Consider the following 17,029-nt stretch of genomic DNA (forward strand, 5'->3'; position numbering starts at 1 on the left):
CTATTTCATTAAAGAAGAAAGTTGACTCTTCATGCTTCTAAAAATTGTATTAGCATTATGCTCCCTCACGGTGTCAATAAATGGGCACCCTTACCCTATGCAAATACAAAGCCCAGCAGGAAAGAGGGCTTATAGAACAAATGACAATTCTTCTCCTTCCAACATAGTTCCCTGCACTTCTCTTTTTAGCAATTACGTAGTGTCCCTAAATCCCTTGGAAGTATAATGTGCACAGTTAATAAAACCCTCAGACTCTTTTAAAAAAGTACTTTTTTCTCAAACTCTCCAGTTCCCCTGACTTAAGCAGGCGCTATTCTTTGTTCGCATTCTTTTATAGGGCTTAATTTGCACCGGAGCATGGCCGAGCAGGAATCTGATTTTAAGTCTTGGAAAGAAGATCAATAAACAATATTTCCTTCTACAGAAATCTATTATGTTTTTTTTTCTTTACTCCCACTTCTATGCCACAGTAAATTTGTTGGTTTGTACAGTGCTAGAAGCATCTTTGTTGTCCTGTGGGAGGAGTTTCCTGTCATCATCACTGTTGATTATTTCTTTACTTCAAGGCTCAGGAGAGGCAGAAACCACTAGAAATAGCAGATTGCCCTGTCACTCCTTGAACATTTAATTGCCTTAATGTCTTCATAAACAAAAGAGACACCAAAGGAAAAGTAGACGAAACAATAGCCAGGATCATATTGTAAACTACTGGGCATGCTGCAGCAATCATAGAAGCAATTGTGGATAATTGGTGACATGTCTGACCCTTGCCATGTGTGACCAGCACCTCACTAGTGAGGTGCATCTAATTTTACAATGACTATTGTACATGCTGTAATTTGGGCAGGATACTGGCCAATAGATTCATATAGTAGTAGGGAAGACTTAGGTAAGTGTTCAGAAGATATGGGAAGAATGAATTGTGACTTCTGACAACCCTTTTCAGGGTTTACTAAGTAAAGAGTACTCAGAAGTGATTCACCATTTCCTTCTTCTTGGTGGCAGCTGGCTCAGTGGTTTGGGTATCTGCTTGTGGAGCCAGAGACTGGGAGTTCAGTTTCCTCACTGTGCCTCCTGCAAATAGAGCCAGTCTGGGTGGCCTAGGGCATCCTGCAAAGTCTCAGGTCAAACTCCAGTTTGTTTGAGATACATAACATATCCCTCATGTAAACATGACTATCACATCAGGTAAAGTAGCAACTGTTATATACCTTGAGCATTTTGGGAAAGGTGATTCTTGTTCTTAGGAGCACACACACATACTTCTGTATTTAGACTCATTGAGAAAAATAAGCTTCAACCAAATTATCAGAATAGAATTGGGACATTTGATCAATTTCTTTTCTTAAATGTTTTCCTAAATGTATGGAAACGTGTTACTAAATCAAAACACTGCCCAAGCAGTATCTAATTGAATTACAAGAAATTAGAACATCATTTGCCTGAAAGATAAATAATTAAGGGATTATTTTATAAATGTATTTCCATTTGTTAGAACTTAGTTTAAACAAGAACAAGCATGTACTAATTAATTATAACGTAAAAGATTATTGTTAATTCTTTGTAAAGCTTTATTATTAATCATTGGAAAAACAGATTTCTCTGTGAAGGCACAGCAGGATATTAATTATTTTTTCTGTTTAATTTTTAACATTTTTACAAAGTGTTTAATTTTTAATCACCAGCTATGTTAGCCACATATTTTATCCTCACCATGTCTTCGAAGCGAGATAAATACAGTCAAATAAATCACAAGAGCATTCAAATAAAAGTCATTTAAAATGATGCTTTCAAAGTTAATGCTTACATACACTTTTGGAGTATTCATCATGCCATTTCCTTTAAAAAAAGAATGCAGACTCAGTGTATTCAGCAGTTTTAATGTTAAAATAACCTCACTCCTGTTCCTGTCTCAGTTCAGTGGGACTCCCCCCAGGTAAACAGGAATAGGATGTCAGCTGGCAGAGCAGTTTTAACCCCATCAAATTGTTATCAGGGAGGGGCCAGGAAGTGAAACAGATCCTTTTCTCTTAGAGCAGAGCTGAATCCAAAGGTCCTGCATCCCCTCCGGAGGAGATTCAACTGGGTACTTCTGTGAAGCCAGTCTAGAGCTGGTGTAACTAATTCCCATCTCTCCATTGCCTTCAGATTTTATTTGTGAAAATAAAATCTGCTAGGCTAAAAAGCCTGCCATAGCTGCCTCCTCTCACATACAGAATATATACACATTAACTCCCATCCTGACTGGCAGGGCTTTAAAAGTGGTAAAAGGTCTGCTACTTCATGTCCACTTAGAATTGTTGTACAAGGCTGTAATCTGTATTACAAGTGCACCCTTTATTTTATGCTTTGTTCTTAAGTATATTTAATAGTTTTTTTTCTTGTCCTTAAGGATTTTTTTTAATACTGCAACAGTGGCATACTTAAGGCATTTTATAGTGTATGTGTAGTAGATCTTGACATGAATGTATGGTTTTGATATTACAAGTGATTCATAAATCAGAACAAAACAGGATACAGTGGTGCCTCGCTTAACGAGCGCACCATTTAATGACGAATCCGCATAACGACGTGTTTTTTTTCACTTACCGATCTTCACATTGCGATGTTTAGAAAACAGCTGATCAGCGGTTCCAAAATGGCTGCCGGGTGCAGAAAATGGCTGCGCGCAGCATTTTCGCGCCCTGCCCTCGCTTACCGGGCAGCAAAAATGGCGGCTGGATGGGGGAATCTTTGCTTACTGGTGAGTTTTTCCCCAATAGGAATGCATTAAATGGAGTTTAATGCATTCCTATGGGTTCCCCCCCGCATAGCGACGAATCCGGATAGCGACGTTAATCCTGGAAAGGATTAATGTCGCTATGCGGGGCACCACTGTATAGGCTATTGACTTGGGCTTAGTGCCATTGATGTGCAAGATTTCTTCCTTGATTGAAGCTACATGTTACTCAGACTTTTCTAACTTTGTTATTGCCACAATAAGGAACAAAATGTTGTTTTGTTTTGTTTCATTGGATTTTGCCTGGATAAATTTCCATAGACACAGACTTGAAGGCAAGGAATAATCAGCTCTTCCTCCTTGTAGGAAGTGATCTGTCTTTCCACTCATATTCTGCTTATTGTACCCAACGATGAAGTGGTCATTGTGTACTCAAAAGCTAATGAAAAAACTGGCTGCTCATTTCAGTCCTAAACGTTTTGAAAAACAGGGTTCAGCAGTTTAATAAAAATGGAAATAATGTGGGTCTTCCAACAATGAAATCTGACTGTAGTCCAAATATAAAACGTACTTGCACATTTCATACGAACAAATAACTACTCCAGAAAAGTAAGTATTTGAGACTGGAATTAGTGCTATGATTTTCCTTTGATATCATTTCCTGATTAAGGAGTTTTAGATGGGCAGCAGCCTATTATTATTTTAACTACTTGTACAATCCAGGTTCATGGTGGCATTTTAGATCTACTTATGCTGTTATAGTGCAGGTCAGTACTTTTAAAAATTGCTTTTTGGGACTACAGCTCCCATTGGTCATGCTGGCTGGGAAATTACTTTTTCCAGTTTTTAATGCAGATAGATAGAAATAAGGTAAATAAATCTGTGAGATTCTTTGGTCATTTTTGGTTATAGATCCAGGTTAGGGATCTACTCGGATCACCAGCACGAGCCAGGAGGTGAGGCTGAGGAGCCTAATGCCGCGGGAGGCCCGGAAGGAAAGGACACGAAACCGGGCCTTCTCGGTGGTGGCTCCTCACCTCTGGAATAAACTTCCTCCGGCGATTTGTGTGGCCCCTACGCTGGGCACTTTCAAGAGTCAATTAAAAACATGGTTATATGTTCAGGCCTTCCCTCCTGTCAATATTTAACTTTCTCTCTCTTCTTTTCCCCTTTCCTTATTGTTCTGTTATTGTATGTGTTTTAATTGATTGTAATATTTGTATGTTTCATGACAAATACTTTTATTGGAAGCCGCCCAGAGTGGTCGACCAGACCAGATGGGCGGGATACAAATCGAATAAATAAATTAAATTAATAAATAAAGAAGGGAGAAAACAGCATAGTATTGTCTCTTAATTTATTATTTAACTTATCCTAGTTTACTGACATTCAAAAATTCTAAGTTCCAAGGCAGAGACAAGGCTGTTGCATGTGGCAGAATGTCCACAAAGCCAATAAGTGAGAAGCAAAGGCTATAGACTTTGACAGGCTCAGTGATAAAGAATAATGTTGTACAGTGTCACAAACTGTGCTTGTTTACAGCGTATCCCTCCATGCACTCCCACTTTGCTTTGGCCTTTCAAGCTCAATTCCAGATAGGGACATAGGATTACCTGGTAGCAGTGACAAGGTCCCACCTTGTACTTCCAGTACTGTCATGTGAACCATCTAAGCTTACTGTATTGGTAAAGGAATTCTATGAGCTGATTCCTGCTTGCTTATTAATTGCATCAGTAAGCAGCAGAATGGGATCAACAGGGAGATGGGCTCTTCCCGCACTCTCCATGATAATTTTGATTGAAGAATAACATATATTCAAATGATATGATATGATCACACTTTTCAAATACTTGAAAGGCTGTCATACAGAGGAGGGGCAGGGTCTGTTCTCAATCATCCATGAGTGCAAGACATGCAACAATGGGCTCAAGTTACAGGAAGCCAGATTTCAGTTGAATGTCAGGAAAAAACTTCCTAACTGTTAGATCAGTACAGCAATGGAAGCAATTGCCTTGAGAGGTGGTTAGTGCTTCAAAACTGGAAGCATTTGAGAGAAATTTAAATAACCACCTGGCAGATATCCTTTGATTCACTAAGCAGGGAATTGGATTCGATGGCCTTGTAGGCCCCTTCCAACTTCATGATTCTATGATTAATACATTTTTGTGTTTACTTTCAAAGAATACCACTAAATGTAAGAGACATCGTCTACTGCACAGGAGTCTCTCTCATGGATGAAGACGTGTGGGAGTTCATCTGGATGAAATTTCACTCTACAGCAGCAGTATCAGAGAAGAAAATATTGCTAGAAGCTTTAACTTGTAGTGATGACAGAAATTTGTTAAACAGGTATGCTAATTTAGTTGATATTAATTGATTGCCAAAGAATATTTGCCAAATATTCATGCTCTCTCTCTTTGAAATATAAGCTGTAAAAATGTGTTACAAGGACTTCATTTCAAATATAAGCTGTAAAAATATATCACAACGATAGCATGTGATTGGGTTCATTTGAAAGTTGCGGCAGTTCCTCAACTTTGGCGGGAAATAACGACTGAGACTTGTCCATATTGTTTACAACTTTGACTTTATTAACTCTCAGTGTTTCAACAATCCACCGCAACTGGATCGAAACAAGACAAATCAGGCAGAGGTCCATAACTAGATGAGGATAGTTCTTCTTGAAAATTAGGATAACTCACTGAGGGGCTGGGCCAAAACGCTCCTGATCCATGGGATTCCGCAGAGGGGGACTCCATACCTCATAAATGGTACCAGAACATGGGTGTCGAGCCCAGTCTCCCTCTTTCGGTGGCTTCTGATCCAGCCGGATCACCTTCCTTCTACCTCCTTGTCCCTATGGGAAAACAATCACTGTCCATTCTTGAGTTTCAAACATCATGTCTCCTTCTCTTTCACCTCCGGGTCCGGTAACAACCCACCGACCTTTAGGTTAGGAAAGTCTTCCAAAAGACCATGCGTTCTCTCATACTTTGAATCTACTCCTTCATTCTCAAATCTACTGACTAATCTCCTCTCTCCTTGATCTTTTATACTTTCCTCCCATACTGACATTTTAGCTCCTCCCCTTTTCCTCCCTCTCCTTCTTCTACCAGACAGACTTCTATCTTCCCTTTTGGTGTCTCTATCGGTGAGGATGGCTCACTTTCCTCCTTCTTTCCTTCACATAGCATTTCTTCCAATTGTGTTTTAGTTGCACTTAAAATGATTGTGAACAATATTTACATTGGGAGTAAATATGATGTCAGAGTAGCATTTAAGTTGAAGCCTAAAATCAAATAGGCACATGATATAGATACAGAGGGTCTCATGTTCAATTCCAGATATCTGCAGACAGGCATGGGAAATTGTCCTGCTGTCAATTAATGCAAACAAGATATAAGGACCAAGGGCCATACATAGGCCAACAGGAGAATATGATGTATTTTTTCAGTCTCAGTGCCTAGTTTGATTTCTGTACATTACAAACACTAACAGAATGCTGTGCAAGAGTTCAGTTACTATGTAGCAGTACATTCATCTGGTCTTTGTTGGAAATGCCAAGATATCAAACAGCATAATACTGAAATATTTATGTTAATAAAAAACTAAATATTTTCCCTCCCTTCTCCCATTATTCAAGGCTTCTTAACCTGTCTCTCAATTCAGAAGTTGTCCTGGATCAGGATGCAATTGATGTAATTATCCACGTGGCTAGAAATCCACATGGAAGAGATCTTGCTTGGAAGTTTTTTAGAGAAAAATGGAAAATATTGAATGCAAGGTAAGGATAAGTGTTTTTGCTGTTCTTAGTACTGCACAGTTCATTTCTATTTTGTGTTCTGTCCACTTCCTCCCGTTTCCTAGGAATGGCCAAGGTCCAGTGGCAGAGGAGCTGGATTTTCTTCCCTTCCCCTTGTAGCTCTCTATAGTGCCTAAACAAACAAACAAAACCATAACGAGGAGGGTTTCTCAATCCTCTGAAACAGGTTTTTAAATTGCATAGGATAGGAGAGAAAGGGAAATGTTTCTAATAAAGGTGATGGGGTCCAAGTGAAGATAATAAATTATGTTTAGGATGAATTGTTTCCTTCTTAATCCTTCATAAAGATGCTTATCCAATCATTTGTTTTTTGTTATTGCACTATATTGTGTAATGTAGCTAGTGTGCCATAATGCAGATATACACAGATATAATAGACAAGGGTCTGGATCTAACTCCCTACAGTTTCCCCCAATATCATCCATCATTTTCTCTCTGACATAATACTAAGAGCTGAATCATGGGGGAAAATAAGTAAACAGTACACCTCAGTGCATGAGCAAAATATTAATGCAGTTGTTCAGGATTTGTTGGTATTTGCGCTTTAGTTGTTTCTGCAGACAGTGGTGGTCTATGAAACATTAAAGGGAGGCAAATAATGGACCAGTTTCAATAATACAAAGCACAATAGCATTACCATGAACAGGGAGTTATAATTATGACAACAGTTAAAATGCATTACAGTTCTAATTATTAAAATTAATGTACCTAATCAGTGGGATTTAGGTCTGGGCAGGTGCCACTAAACAGGAAGTAGCAAACTACCCCACCCAATCTCATGGCCGTCTTTCTAACTTTAACATTCTAAAGAGACCATCAAATACCCTGTTGAATGAAGTGAGATCTGGTGTGGGGGGTGAGAAAGGATATCCATACATTAGGTAGAGGCATATTCTGTGATCAGAACTTTATTACAGATTTATTATACTCAAGGAGTAGATTTTTTTTTTAGCAAGCTTTGGTTTTATTGTCAGGTATGATTTGTAAATGCTATAACTAGCCATAGTAGGATGAAACTAGTATTCATATGAAACATGATTTCCTCTTCTTGCTAGCAAAGAATTGGGGAGGAAAGGAAGGGTCCTCTTAAGTTTAACTCTTGCAGTAGCTTCTTCACAGTGCTCTAAAACAGAATTTGGAGAGTAATCTGAATTGAGCTACTCATTTGAGTTTTTCAATATCAGAGTGCTTTATTTTAGTTTTTAAAAGTTATGAGCTATCTACTTCAATCTTACAATAATAAACCAAACTAAATTCTATTAATTGCTGACATGGTTTTTTTTAATAGTTTGTTTTGTTTTGTTTTTCTTTGCTTTGTTGGTGGGGGAAACACCCATTCCAAATTTTACCATAATAACCAGAGGATCTGATTGATTTTAAGAGTTCTTTCCATCCCAGTTATCTTGCGAAACTAATAAACAGACTGTCAAAAGTTTGTAACTAAAATGTTTCATTTTAACAAGGTCAGACAGAAAATAGATTTTAACATTTAATCAATGTACAACTCCCATGGGGAAGACAGAGGGGGAAAATGTGTGTGTAATAGGTAACATAAAAGAGAAATGGCAAATTCTGAATAACCAAGGCCATGATCTTTGACTCTGTCTGAACAAATATTCCATATCTTCATTCAGTCTGCTCCCTCCCAGTTAAATAACTTAAACTTGATGCTCAGATGGTTGTTTGCTCAAAGGCTTCCCATTTTCAACACACACATGCAAAGGGCTCTCCAGTAGAGGTAACAGTGCCATGCTCCCATCCTTCTTTCATACACCTGCATAAGCATTCATTATGTCCAGCAAATGGGAGGCCTTTGAACTTCAAACATGTACTCCGTTGTTTTAAATGTGATTTAATATTTATCTTAGTTACCATTTTAATATAATACTTGTTTAATTCTTTTTAAATATTTGTATAATTACTGTTTTTAGTATTTAAATACTGCTTCAATGATGTAAGCCACCTTGAGTCCTTTCGGGGAGAAAGGCAGTATAGAAATATTTAAATAAAATGAATGAATAAATGAATGAATGAATGAATGAATGAATGAATGAATGAATGAATAAATAAATAAATAAATAAATAAATAAATAAATAAATAAATAAATAAATAAATAAATAAATATGTTCCTTAACTATGGGGTGGGGCAGATTGCATGGGGATATAGGAGGCCACATATTATCCATAAAAGTCTGCTTCAGTGTCTGTGCGCATGCCAAGGGCTGGGGTAAGAACAGGGCTCTGCTAAGCTTTGTTAGGAATGGTCATATCTGGAATGCCTTTATTTATTTATTTATTTGTTTGTTTGTTTATTTACTTACTTACTTACTTACTTACTTACTTACTTACTTACTTACTTACTTACTTATTTATTTATTTATTTATTTATTTATTTATTTATTTATTTATTTATTTATTTATAACCCGCCCATTTAGTCAACTGACTACTCAGGGCGGCTAACAACATATAAAATAAACCACTTAAAATATAGAACAAGCAATACAACACTAGACAAGGACTCAAGATGCGAAAAACAAAATAAATCAAGAGGTGGCTGGAGGGAAGGCTTGCCTAAGGTTTTCAGTTGGCTTTTGAAAATGCCCAGTGAAGGGGCCATACAAATCTCAGAAGGGAGGCTATTCCAAAGGCGAGGAGCCACTGCCGAGAAGGCCTGGTTTCTTGTTTTTTGTTTTTTTCCTTCCGGGCCTCCTCGGTGTTAGGCTCCTCCTGGCTAGATCGAGTGATACGAGTAGATTTGGGTGGGAGGAGGCGTTTCATCAGATATCAAGGCCCTAAACCATTTAGGGCTTTATACATAATCATTAGAACTTTGAAATCAATGTGGAACCAAACGGGCAGCCAATGAAAGGTGGCCAGGGTGGGGGAGATATGATGATGGCTGCCGCATTCTGCACCGTTTGGAGTTTCCGTATTGATCTCAAAGGTATCCCCATGTAGAGAGCATTACAGTGATCTATGCTGAAGATTACAAGTGCATGGACCAGAGTGGTGAGCGACCCCCCATCTAGATAGGGACGCAGCTGGGCAATCCATCACAGATGGAAATAGGCGGATCAGACCACGGACGCCACCTGGGATTCCATGGTAAGCGCCTGGTCCAGATGGATCCCCAAGCTGCAAACCTCAATCTTTGCGGTGAGAGTCACCCCCCCCAAAAGAGAGGGAGTTTCCCAAACTGCTGATGGTAGGTCCGCCCACCCTCAGGACCTCCGTCTTGTCTGGGTATAATAAAGGCATAATGAAAAGCTAGCTCTTGGTAGAGAATGTTTGAATGCAGAGTGTCCCATCTTCAGTCCTAGGTAGACGCAAGAAGGGATGGGAGAAGCTCCTGCTGCTTATCAGTCAGTATAGGAAATACTAAAATTGATAGACCAATGCTCTGACTTGGTATCAAGAATAAGAATAGGAAAAATAAATCAGACATTATATAAAGTGGTAACACCTTACCTGGATGTTTTTTGGTATGAGTATCACATGGCCACTGTTAATCCTTTCATTTTTGAGCAGGTTCTAGATCCAGTAGGCCATAGGGAGACTGAGTTCTTCCCACTTCATACTGTAGATTTTAATTAGCATTTTTCTATAATGAAGTCACTTAAACAACAGGAACTATTTTTTAAAAAATGCTGAAAAAAAAGGAAATGTTATACAAAGTTAATTTCAATTTTTATTCATATACCTATCCTTTTGGTGATCTGCTTTCTGCTTTTTATAAATTAGATAGAATTTATAGGCCAGAAATTCTAGGAAAGAAACTTGTACTTGTTAACATTGGTGTAATAAAAGTATTTCAGTTTTGCATAATCAAAGATATTGTCACTCACTATGTTCCACATTTGTGTTTCCAACCTGCTGTTGCAGATATGGAGAAGCATTATTTATGAATTCAAAACTTATCAGTGGAGTTACAGAATTCCTTAATACAGAAAGTGAACTAAATGAGGTAAATATTATGCAGATTCCATTCTTTCAGATATTTTACAATCTTTGATACCTAAAAGCAACAAGGTTGTACTTCTTACCCTGCAATGTTGCATATTTGTATTATTAAATATTTTCTACACCTAATAATGACAAGTTTATAGAATGGATGCACAAGAGTGTAAAGAAATTTTGTTCAGTTTCAAAGGTTTTGATAGTCAAAGTTCAACCCACCAAGTTCTGTAGGAACATATTCTAAAGTAAGTATGCTTCACAGAGTGAATCTGGGTATGATTAAAACATCTAAGAATAGTTGCTTCTCCTGATAGTGCTTGTAACAGTGTCAAGCAACCTCTCAGACTTGTGCATAAATACCCAGCCATTTACAGTAAAGAATTAAATATGTTCCTCAAGCCTAATTGAACACATCTTTTATAACAGTTGATAAACTAAGGCACTTCAGAGAAGAGTCTGGGTGTTTTAGCTTAATGTAGCTTCTAAAAGCTACATTAGGAGTGTTTCCAATTTTCCCTATTTAGTTGCTTATGTAGGAGTAAAACTTGATAAGAGCCCAGCTGTCTGCAACATAAAGCAGCTGAGCTGCAGGAGAGATGGAGGAAGTGATGTTAATATAATCAGGCACTGGCATGTCAATATCTTCCAGCACAATTTGATGCAGTCTGTTGCCTTGCTGTCTCTTTTAAAATAAATCTCTGCAAAATCTGATCAGAATCTCTCCAGTTTTGTCTTTAGCATATGACCTGTTTGTCTGCTTTGAGAGAACTTATTTCATTCAGTCCAAATTAATACCTGAATTTGTTATTTCCAGCTAAAGAACTTTATAAAGACCTATGAGGAGGGATCTGCCGCCTCATTCTCCCGAGCTGTGGAAACAGTGGAAGCAAATGTTCGGTGGCAAATGCTTTATAAAGAAGAATTATTTCAGTGGTTGAGAAGATCACATGTTTCTAGCAAAAACTAAGTACCAGATTGTGCAAGAGGAGAAGCACAATATGAAACTCCAGGAAACTTTGACTGGAAAATCAGTGAAGACCAGTTCATACTGGAAAAAGATACAGAGATATTATATTTTTGCACCAGTCTCCTCAGAATTGTGGAGAGGAGAAAAAAAAAACTCTGACAAAGAGAAATAAGGTCATGAATGCTTACAAAAGCCCAGCCCCCAATGTACCATAGCCAAATGTGATATTAAGTGGTGCATGTAAATGTTAATGTCAATTTTTTGTGGGGGGGGCAGGGTTGCAGAATACTTGTGCATGGTTATATGGTTCCTGCCTGTATTCCAGCATGCTTACCTAAGGTGTCCACATTTTGTATGTGAATTTCCATTACATCAAAGATGGGCATTATGCAAAAGCACAAAGATTATTTATGACAATCAGCGTTTCAACAGCAAGATAGAATAGAACGAAGGAGGTAAAAGAGGCACACAAGCAACATGTGCCATCTTCCTATGTTGTAGGGCAGTTACATCAGCACTCTGATTGTTTCTCATTTGTGTTTCTTCTTTAGAGTTGCAAATGACGGTATAAATTATAGTGCATCTAATTTAACATTCTTTCTAAGTTGCAAATGATGGTATAAATTAAAGTGCATATGCTGCCCCTTGAAAGTCAATGGACAGATATGCAGCAGAGACCGGATGCTGTCATACCATTTTGTCATTTTGAAACTTGATTTTATTTTCTGTTGCTCAGCTAATAACAAATTTACTTCTTTGATCCTATGTTTTGATAGCGGTTTCATGTATGTCCCCACATCCATACATCATTGTTTTTAGTTTCTGTTACTCAGCAAAAGGTATGTAGTAGGTACTACTAAGCTAGCATGGTAAGTAGATCTACATACATTGATGTGTGATATGAAAAAATACAAGATTGATACAAAGGGGAAAAGAAAAATCTGTCAACTAGATGATTTTCCTAGATAGAGGTTTCATTATGAGCAATACTGAGTATTCACTTTTCCATCATTCCGCCAGCATGAATCCTGTTGCTTTATAATCAGAAATCTGATTAACATCAAATGGGATGACATTTGGAGTGATTGTTAAGGCTATGCTAACTAACCTATGCTTACTTTAAACATAATTTCTTGTATCTGTTATAATTTCTTTATTCATGTGAAGGCTTTCCTAAAGCTGTACTCCTGAACATACTTGCTAGAAAGCCCAGACAAATATGGTTGGACTTAACTTATGAGTAAGCATGCATAGGATTGCACTGCACGTCTTTTATTATTTTTCCTTTAGGATTTCTTCAGAGACCTAAAGAACTCACTAGAATTCAGCCCACCTCATCAAATTTGGTATAGACCATTTCTTTATCATAAGAACCAAAGCAGTTTCTTCCTCTTAGGAATGAGTATCCATTTTAGGAACTATATTGTTTAATCTAGAAAACATCCATGCAAGACCATCTTATGGCAGGAGAGCAGAAGCTCTCACACCATAAGCTACCGCTGTACAGAGAGGGGTTCTTCACCACAAATTGGCACCATAGCCTCTCCCTTTGCTTAGGCCACAGGCTGCCTATGGAAAAAAGGAAACTGTTTCTGCATTCCATTCTGATGTAAATGAACCAGACATAAGAAGTTGATTGGAAGCCAGGCTGTGCAATGTGATAGTGCTGCTGACTAGATCATGACCAGGAGAGTGTGGGAAAGAAAAGCAAAAATAGACCATTATTAACATTAACTCCATTTTTTGTGCTTTCCCGTCCTGCCCCTAAGTACTTTTGTTCAGTTAATTTGTCAACCTTGGAAGTACAGCTTTGAAACATTCCTTTTCATGTTGGTCTAAGAAGGAGTAAATATATAAAGTAGTAGTTAAAACTGCATAGCCCTTCATCTGCCATTTTCTTCATGGACCCACAGCCAGAGCAGGAGTAAGCAATGTCTGGCCCTCCAGATATTGCTTCACTACAGATACAGATATAAATCAAACAAATAAAATAAAATAAAATAAATATCCTTGCACAGCAAACTTGCTGATACAGGATCAAATACTAGATGCACTGTAGTCCGTTTTCAATTCTTAGAAAGCCAAGTCTGTGTCTTTCTGGCTGTTGTGCAGGATGGTAGATCATCATGCAGTAGGATAGATGCATTGGGTTTCTGGGTATTCATTCTTAACACTCCTAGTCACAAACACAGTATATGGCAAATTTCCAAAAAAAATTTTAAAGTACCTTTTTAAAAAATTCATTGAGGGACATATGTATTTTTGTGCCAGTTTGCGCTCTTGTCATGAATGCAGAAAAACAGTAAATATGTAGTGGCTCAAAAATTAGGCTTGCTTTAAAAAAGAGAAAGAAACCATGTGGACATATTCTTAAGTTGTCTTATTCCAAAGTACATGCCATGAATTTCCAAGATGTTTTGCAACTGAGTTTGTAAGATAAAGGGAACGGGTATCAGATAATTGGAATATCCCCAACACTATAATAGTTAGTCACAGTTTATGAAACAATTAACTAAAGGTTATCAGGATCTACCCTGGAGCACTAAAGAGGGAGTCTGTACGTTTGCATATTACAAAATGGCAGATGAAGCATGAGGGCTTGGCGCTGGTTGTTGATTTCACCTGTAAGGTGGTGAGTTAACAAACACCATGCCTCAAATAGTCTCCTGCAAGCCACACACCCATTATATGAATGGCAAATGAAATATTAAGGACTGTACTTTTCCATAACAGTAAAATATTCTCAGAAAGGTTTCTCAGAAATAACAAAGTATCCAGTGGAAGATTTAACAAATCCATTGCAGCCTGAACTTCTACACATTATAGTCACCATCAGAGGCATGAAAGGTAATTCAAAGTTTTCGATACATATATAAAATATATATATGGACCTCTACCTTGCTGATGTCCATTAGGTCCACAGTAGTCATTCTTTTCCATGTATCTTCCACTTTCTAGAAGATGAAGTTATTGACAAGATAGGTGAGAATTTTTTGGACTAAAAACACTCGTTTGTGTTTGACAAACAGATGAACAGTCTGAAGTCTCTATCTGTATTTTGAATTTATTGTTACACATACAGTATGCCAGAATTGGGAAATGTTTGGCTTCCCAAATATTTCAAAATTCTACTCCTCAAAGCCTGAGCCAAACATGACCATGCTAAGTCAACATGACTGCCTTTGGCCCTCCAGATATTTTGAACTTCTGCTCCCAAAAGCTTCAGTCAACATGCCTAGTCCAAAGCATTTGGAGGAGTGAAGGTTTCCAATCCTATAATTTATCACTCTATTTAGCAACATTTTGTGTCCATCTCTAGACCAAATTTTTTGAAAACTTTCTTCCCAGCCACAGCTCCCAATACCTTCCTCTTTAATAGTCCTAAAAGCCTCACTTGAAACCAAGTTCATGGCACTTCCCTCTCATAAATCAGGAGCTCCTATCTAAGCAGAGCTCCACACATACATTGCCCCAGTACAGGCTCCAGATATCCACTGGCATACATCCATTTGTTGTGAAGGACATTGGGTTGAGGCACTGCAGAACAGTAGAGAAGGGGTTCTGAAGTCTTTAGGTTCCTGGATTAGGAGTCTGAGTGAACAGATGCAACATCCTGAGGAATAGGCACATTTAATAATGGTTGAGCGAGAAAGATATATTGACCAATTCTCTTGTGCTCACTTTGTAATGATAGAGCATTTTTTCTTGTGGCAGGGAGAACCTTCCATCATTTCAGACCTATTCATCCACTATTAGTCAATAAACCTGGCCTTAATGAGAAACACTGTATTGATGAAAACAGGAATGATTTTTATAATGCATTTGAAGAGAGTTATTTAAAAATTTTGCCCTCCAAATTATCAAATTGTGGTCATGTGGTACCATGATTATTGTTATGCCTAATTTCTCATTTGGTATGGATGAAACAATTACTTATCAAGAATAAGACTTAACTGTACACAGTTCCAAATCTGAGCCTTTAATTAACCAAGCAAATACATGTGACATGAATATATTCTCATAATCTCTTGAATTAAGAGAAAAAGGATCCCCCTTCATTCATGTGAACATGAACTAAGTATTGAATTGATTATGATGTAACCCATGTGGAATTTTATCCCTAAGACTTCTCTAAAGGACACAGCATCAAAAACTAACCATTTTTGCCACAGAGTAGAAGGAAAACACCATCAAACAATGCTAAATGTTTTTTGGTGCATTCACACTGGGTTTCTATAGTGCCTTGAATTGCCGCACTTTAAAGCACTCAAATGAGAGCACTCTTCATCATTTTTAAAGAGCCCATGCCCACTTGAGAATGAAACATTTCTTCCTCATCTGGTCACAGAAGACTCCCTCAGAGAACTAGACAGCTCAGGCAGCTGACAGTTGCTCATGAGCACTCTTGTCTTTGTGACCCTAAAGCATGCTGGTCTTTCAAGTGTACCATTACAAGGAGTGCATTTCCCACTACCTGATGCAAATGCCCTAGTGCCATTTTTCAAAAATCACATAAGGTTTAAAATCTTACTGCTCTTCCACTGTAGTTTGTGAAGCTCTAACTGTAATGTGAATGATGCACCAGAATTCTATCAACAACTTATGTTTTTCAAGTCAAAATCGTGAACAAACTATTAGCTAATATTTATTCAAATTTGTTTTACATGATAATGTTAACTCACTTGAAAGTCTGATCAGGAGACCAGTTTTCTTTGAAAAGTTAACATGTCTGTAGAATGGAACACATTCAAGTATGGTGTTCAAAACCCTTAGGATCGGTAAAACTTGTAGGCCTAAGAGTACCTAAATCTGTTGGATAATTATTATGAAGTATCACCATTCCTCATACCCAAACCCATCCCATCAATAAGCAGACTGAAGCACAGTAAGTTTTTTTTTTTATGGCCACTACATTCAGATTACTGGTAGCAGTTATTTGCATTTTATATCCAGATATGGTACCATCCAGGTCTATTGGACTGCAGCTCTGAAGCTGCCTATGGCATTACAGAGCTAAATATAAGATGGTACCAGGCTAAGGAAGGCTGCTGCCTTTTATGTGCCTCATGCATCACTGTGTCATATGAAGTGGGCAGAACTGTGAGGATGCATAGCATGTAATTCATTTCAATGAAGAGTAGGAAAAAGTGAAACCTGACTACTGTTTAATATACATGGAACACATAAGGGATATGCATTGTTTGGGGACAAATATATAAAAGTGAGCTAACTCAGGAGTATTTGTGCATTTCTGAAGCAACGTTAGGGTGGAATGGAAGAACTTATCAATATTAATAGGGTGAAGCAGCAGATCCATGGACTTCTTGTGTTAAACCCAGAATTCACATATTATTCGGAAAGGGGAACCAACATGAATTTAACCCATCTCCGGGAGGCAGTGGAAGACAGGAGGGCCTGGCGTGCTCTGGTCCATGGGGTCACGAAGAGTCGGACACGACTAAACAACTAAACAACAACAGGCAAGGGGAAAGAGAAATTAACACTCAGGAAGACAAAGAATACTTTTTACCCTTAAAAATGACCTTTTCTCACTTTTTATG

General features: G+C 37.9%; 1 protein-coding gene across 1 annotated transcript in view; it reads left to right on the top strand.

The window, feature by feature from the left end:
• Window positions 1–14,946, top strand: part of TRHDE (thyrotropin releasing hormone degrading enzyme) — a 277,072-nt gene extending 262,126 nt beyond the window's left edge. Inside the window, exons 16-19 of the mRNA XM_073000372.2 lie at window positions 4,901–5,068; window positions 6,363–6,503; window positions 10,427–10,508; window positions 11,316–14,946. Of these exons, the coding sequence (XP_072856473.2) occupies window positions 4,901–5,068; window positions 6,363–6,503; window positions 10,427–10,508; window positions 11,316–11,468 (544 nt within the window). The 3' untranslated portion in view covers window positions 11,469–14,946. The remainder of the gene's footprint in view (window positions 1–4,900; window positions 5,069–6,362; window positions 6,504–10,426; window positions 10,509–11,315) is intronic.
• The last annotated feature ends 2,083 nt before the right edge of the window (window positions 14,947–17,029 follow it).

Source organism: Pogona vitticeps, chromosome 5, assembly GCF_051106095.1.
Source record: "Pogona vitticeps strain Pit_001003342236 chromosome 5, PviZW2.1, whole genome shotgun sequence".
Taxonomy (NCBI): domain Eukaryota; kingdom Metazoa; phylum Chordata; class Lepidosauria; order Squamata; family Agamidae; genus Pogona; species Pogona vitticeps.